Source organism: Lolium perenne, chromosome 3, assembly GCF_019359855.2.
Source record: "Lolium perenne isolate Kyuss_39 chromosome 3, Kyuss_2.0, whole genome shotgun sequence".
Lineage (NCBI taxonomy): Eukaryota > Viridiplantae > Streptophyta > Magnoliopsida > Poales > Poaceae > Lolium > Lolium perenne.
In genome coordinates this window covers 182,714,382-182,720,253 of record NC_067246.2, presented here as the reverse complement: position 1 = coordinate 182,720,253, position 5,872 = coordinate 182,714,382, and the positions used below count along the sequence as shown (strand labels likewise).

The 5,872-nt window shown below is 50.4% G+C and overlaps 1 protein-coding gene across 1 annotated transcript; it reads right to left on the bottom strand.

Annotated features, from left to right (window-relative positions):
- Nucleotides 1-1,012: 1,012 nt before the first annotated feature.
- LOC127342799 (aldehyde dehydrogenase family 2 member C4) lies at nt 1,013-5,589 on the bottom strand. Its single transcript, XM_051368808.2, has 8 exons — nt 5,319-5,589; nt 3,354-3,496; nt 2,768-3,241; nt 2,461-2,634; nt 2,178-2,315; nt 1,787-1,924; nt 1,610-1,671; nt 1,013-1,508 (listed from the first exon to the last, which is right to left on the bottom strand). The coding sequence occupies exons 1-8, from the start codon at nt 5,425-5,427 to the stop codon at nt 1,235-1,237; spliced, it is 1,512 nt and encodes a 503-aa protein (XP_051224768.1). The 5' UTR covers nt 5,428-5,589; the 3' UTR covers nt 1,013-1,234.
- Between the last annotated feature and the right edge of the window lie 283 nt (nt 5,590-5,872).

Genomic DNA, 5,872 nt, shown 5'->3' with positions numbered 1-5,872 from the left:
CCCATTCTGACGATGCCCCCACTGTCGAGGGCATCGGCCAGCCGCCGCAGGGGAAGCTGGCAGCCACGGCGCATGGCTGCCAGTTCCTCGTCATCCGGTTCGGCGGCGAGGTCGATCTCCAGGTCGGCGCCATCCTTGGCGCCGGTGAAAAAGGAGGCGTCTTCTCCGCCGAGCAACCGCGCGCACGGGATCGTCATCCACGAGCCATCGATGGCACAAGGACGGCGCCGCCCCAAGCGCGAACCCGACACCTCCGGCGAGCGGAAGCGCAAGCCAGCGAAGGTGACGGTGGAGGAGGCCAAAAGCGCCGAGGACACCGCCATCCTCGAGGCTGTCATCGCGAGGTCCCTCAAGGACCTCGTCCCCGCCGAGAACGCCATGCCACTCGACCAGGCCTGCGCCTGGTCGAGGGAGCAGTGGGAGAAGGAGGAGGTGGAGCGGCAGGCGAGGCTCCTCGAGGACGTCGCTCGCTACCGCCGGCCTGCGACTCCTCCATCCGGCGTCGCCGTCCCCGTCATCGACCTCGAAGCCTCTGACGACGCCTCCGACGACGACTGGTACAAGCCATCGCCGTCCCCACCTCGCACCAGTGGCCGGTGGGGAGACGCCGGTCAGGGCAGCAGCCAGGCCGCGCCGCCGCACTTTGACGATGACGGCTCCGACGAAGATGGCGGCGACGGCGGTGACTACACGGTGTTCTACCGCCATTTGGGCATGTAGAGCGCCGTGTTTTAAAATTTAGAGTTCTATTCCCCTATCCGAATTCGAAATATAGTCGAATTCGGCCTCTATGTATGAACTTCGTCCTCTATATAGTAAATATCATTAAAGTTAGTCTAAATTCAGTCATTTTTGCCGTATTTCATCATGTTTACGTTTTTGAAAATTAAATCAACGGCTACACCTGGGATCGCGGCTGGGAAACTGGCCCTCCTCACGCCATTTTTTCGTCCAATCCGGATGAAATTAACCCTAGATTCGGCGTGGGAAGGCCAAACGAGTGGAGATGCTCTTAGTAACTAGGAGCCAAGATCTATTTCAGAACGATGATGTCACATCCATTGTCAAATACATAGCGAAAGATCGGACGAAAATCACTTTCACCATCACACGCCTCCAACAAACTGGCACATCCAACAAACCAGGCACAAAGCAAGGACTGCTATACACAAGCACCAGCGAACTCATCAAGCGTGTACAGTGCACAGAAAGTAGAACCTTTGCAGTACCTTGTCTAATACCAAGGCGAGTCAGGGACTGCGGTGATCACGCTCTTGACCTGCATATATTTATCAATGGCCATCATCCCCTGGTCCCGGCCGAAGCCGCTCATCTTGTACCCGCCGAAGGGCGCCTCGGGGTCGAAGGCGAAGTAGCAGTTCACCCACACGGTCCCGGCGCGCACCGACCTTGATACCTTGTTGGCGATGTTCAGATCCTTGGTGATGATCCCGGCGGCCAGTCCGTACTTGGTGCAGTTGGCCTTCTCTATCGCCTCATCGACCGTCCTGGAGACACAGAAGGTGGCACTTGGTCAGAGACTCGCAATTCATAATTCCAAAACAAAGGTAATTTTCTCCAAATGACGTTTGTGAAAAGTTTGACGCACTTGAACTTCATGAGGGACATCACAGGGCCAAAGATCTCATCTTGCGCGATCTTCATGTCCTCCTGTAGATAACTCATTTTAGTGCCACTCTGTCTAGATGCAGGGAACGGCATGATGTGCACAGCTTGTTTTGTTCAGTAATGGTACAATTTCTGTATTGCGCCATATAGAAGTTACCTTGACATCTGCAAATATGGTAGGCTCAATGTAGTATCCTTTGTCGCCGGTGGGTTTGCCGCCGGTGAGAAGAGTCGCCCCCTCGCTCTTGCCAATATCAATGTACTTTAGGACCCTCTCGAACTGGACCTTGTCAACCTAGATCCAAGGAAAATAACCAACGAATTAAATATTTACCACTTTCTTTGTTTTTTACGAAAGGCAGACATGCTACTTTCATTGATCATGGAAGAGAAAGAAAAAGTTCCAGTACCAGTTACAGACCAACTACAAAACAGAACAGCTAGTCTAGAAAGAATTTTACGGAAATTTACCACTTTCTTTCCCGCCATGAACTCGTCTAGTTTTGACAGAATTTTACGGAATTGGTTACAGAGCAGACATGGTTTACCTGGGGACCCATGTTGGTGGCGACATCGAAGGGATCGCCAACTTTCCAATTCTGTGCTGCCACGACAGCCTTCTTGACGAACTCGTCGTAGATCCCTTCCTGAACATAAACACGAGACCCGGCGACGCAAACCTCTCCCTGGAATTCAGATTCAGATAGCAGTTTACATATGTCAGCCTGCTACTCAGTGGAATGGCTTACTTTCTGAACCTTTTTTTTGCGGGCAACTTTCTGAACCTTGGTGATACTACGCTCGGTAAAGAAAATTTAATTAATGCTTCACCTTGTTGAAGAAGATGGCAAGCCTTGAGAGCTCGACCGCCATGTCCACGTCGGCATCGTCGAAGATTATCAGAGGGCACTTGCCGCCGAGCTCAAGTGAGACCGTCTTCAGGTTGCTCCGTGCAGATGCTTCCATGACGAGGCGGCCGACTTCGCCAGAGCCAGTGAAGGCAACCTGATACGTACGGTAGTATATATTTGTCATGAGGAACTATATCTAGAACCACAAGTCCATAAGACACATGACAGTACGGCACATGTTGTGAGTGAAAATTCTGACCAAATTGCAGGTCAAATGTAGAACTTACGCTGTCGATGTCCATGTGGGAGGCTATGGCGGCGCCGGCGGTCGGGCCGAAACCTGGCACGACGTTGATCACTCCTTCCGGAATACCGGCCTCCTTTGCGAGGTTAGCGTAGAAGAGCGCCGAAAGTGGGGTCTGCTCGGCTGGCTTGACGACGACGGTGCATCCAGCGGCGAGGGCCGGGCTGATCTTGAGAAAGAACATAAGGCTGGGGAAATTCCAGGGGATGATGACGCCAACGACGCCGACGGGCTCCTTGAGGGTGTGCCCCTGGTACTTGCCGGACACGCGCAGGGTCTCGCCGTGGATCTTGTCAGCAGCGCCGGCGTAGTAGCGCAGCATCTGCACCGCGTGCGGGATGTCGATGATCTTGCCCAGCAGCAGCAGCTTCCCGGCGTCGGCACCGTCCAGCTGCGCGAGCTCCTCGATGTGCTGCTCCACCAGGTCGGCCAGCTTGCTCAAGGCCCTGCCCCTCGCCTGCATGGATGCCGACGGCGTTGTCGGTCAGTTTGTCAGATAATCGAGCATTCGAGCTACACTGCGAGAGGGAGTGAGTTGACTGGGTCAAGGCGTGGCGGATTATACGTACGTATCCTGACATGCGGGGCCACGGGCCATGCTCGAAGGCCTCCCTGGCGGCGGCGACGGCGAGGTCCACGTCTGCTTTGTCCGCCTCCGCGATGTCGGCCAGCACGTCACCTGTTCGAGGGTCCCTCGTCTCGAATGTCTTGCCTGTCAAATGGAATCAGCAAAGAGAGCAATTTGTATCCATAAGTATTCCTTCCCATTTGCTAGTTCTAGGTTGTCCGAGAAGTACTAAGAGCATGTCTAATAGACCCCTTAAAAGGGTCTAATCGGTATAATAATCGCCGAAATAAGGGGTTGGACGCTACCCGGCCGTCTAGCAGACCCTGTAAAACAGGCCCCCGCATCGATTTTTTTACAGTTTTGGCTACGGGGCGGCTCTTCGCCCCTTACTTGTACGGGGCGGGAGGCTGAATACAGGGTCAACCCCTCATCCCATTTCACTAGGGCGCGCGGACATTTCAGAATTCCCAACTGTTTTCCCCGTGCCGCCGCCATAGCCACCCGCGCGCTACCGCTGAAAACAGAATATTCCGCATGATTCTGTTTTACGGGGTGGGGATACGGGGTCTGCTAGCTCGGATGAGTTTTCGGCCGATGGAAAGTAAATACAGGGCCCTCTATTCGCGTTTTAAGCGGCAGAAAAATAAGGGACCTGTTAGATATGCTCGTTCGCTCTAGATCGACTCTATAACTGTTGTACACATAAATATTATACGTGGACCTGCAATTGCACATGTCCCATTACACATAATATTAGGTGATGACTGAGAGTTAATTTAATTTTAGATTGATCGGGCGTGCTTATTCGTTTATATATTTGCAATCACATCAGCACAAGTACATGTGCATGTCTCATCTAAATAAGTACGGTTAAGCATCCACGAGTCGTCGACATCGACTGGTAAGTAGCATATGCAACATCACTGCCGCTGTTGCAATAATTCTGTAAGCTACGGGATAACGTGTACAGCTTCTCTAGTCGAATCTAAATGTCATGGACGTGAGAGAGACAAGTTGCTCAAGTTAGGTCCATCGATGAACAGTTTCTACTTGGCTCTACCGGCTTAATTACATCTCACAATCAATCTTGCACACTTGTGGGCTTGATGCAAAGACTATGCAGCAAGCTGGTCCATACGTACTATCGATCAATCAGATTTTTTTCTGGAAAGTCAACTGGCACGTCCTCCCTCACCGTGGCGTCACGGTAACGTGGAGCCACAAGGCAGGAGAAGAAGGAATGCTATTTCATATTTTCCCCCTTCTTGCCTTACTTTAAGGAGAAGATATGTCTAGCTCTTTTGGCTGGAGCAGTCACACTGATTCTTTGAAGTCGGTCCTGCAGAGCGGCAGGCGGCGAGCCAAGCTAAAATCCATTTGATATCCGGCATAGGTCACAAAAGTGCAAATATTTGCACGAAACTTTAAGTATATATGTACACATAATAGCTGTCCTGTATATATGTAATGTTTTGGAAGTTTTCAAAGAACGCAGGCTATTCTCGACAGAGTCGGGGGCATGCCTGTGGATATTAAGAGTACTTTGGCGAGGCCCGAACCTATGAATGATGCTAGCCAGTAGGCCCTGTATGGCTTCTCAAGCAGAGCAACTACATGCTTGAATTGGCAAAGAGAAGTGATGTGTGGCTTTAAGCACTCCTCTTTACGAACGTAGTGATTGCTAAACTAACATCGACATGTTCTGTAATAATATTATAATTATAATAATAATAACTACAAAAACAAGATGTGTTGGCGAAGACGACAAAGGGGAAGCTAGCGTCTATGTGGGACACCAAATTGGTGCCTAGCTTCTCGATCTCTCATAGAAAAATTGGCGCATAGATTATTAGCTTATCGATTCTATCGTAGGAAAATTGGCGCATAGCTTCTCGACTCTCGATCTTTCATAGAAAAATTGGCGCGTAGCTGGAACAAGTATATAAGCATATTAATCATAACGTACCGGAGGCGGCATCGACGAACTCGCCGTTGATGAAGAGCTTGGTGAACTTGATCTCAGGTACGACCACCGTCTGCTTCCCCTCGCCACCGCTGCCCTCGTTGCTCCCCATTGCGATATGTGTCAACTTAGCAGCACAACCTTAATTTGCTTGGCTACGCCTGTTTCTATCCCAGTTCCTATATCAGATACAGTCTTGGAGACCAGGGGTTTCTTATATAGAGAGGGCTTGGGCGCTTAGCTACAGCCTGGAGAAGAAGCACTATTTGGAATTGTCAAAGTCTCCCTCTCCTCCACGTTGTATCTCTGTCAGTTAGATTTTTTTGGGGAGTGAGTATGTGTTAGCTAGTCGATGTTGCATCTCGTTCTAACAAATAGAAGGTGATGTATTTCATGGACTGGTCAACTCAATAATTCGTCATATTCGAAATCCTTTTTACCTCTTCTTTTGGGGGAATCTGCCACATTCATATTCAAACACTCCAGGTTTTATATGTGCAAGTTCGTTCAAATCATACATAAAACATAACACACTCCTAGAAAAACAGCTATACATA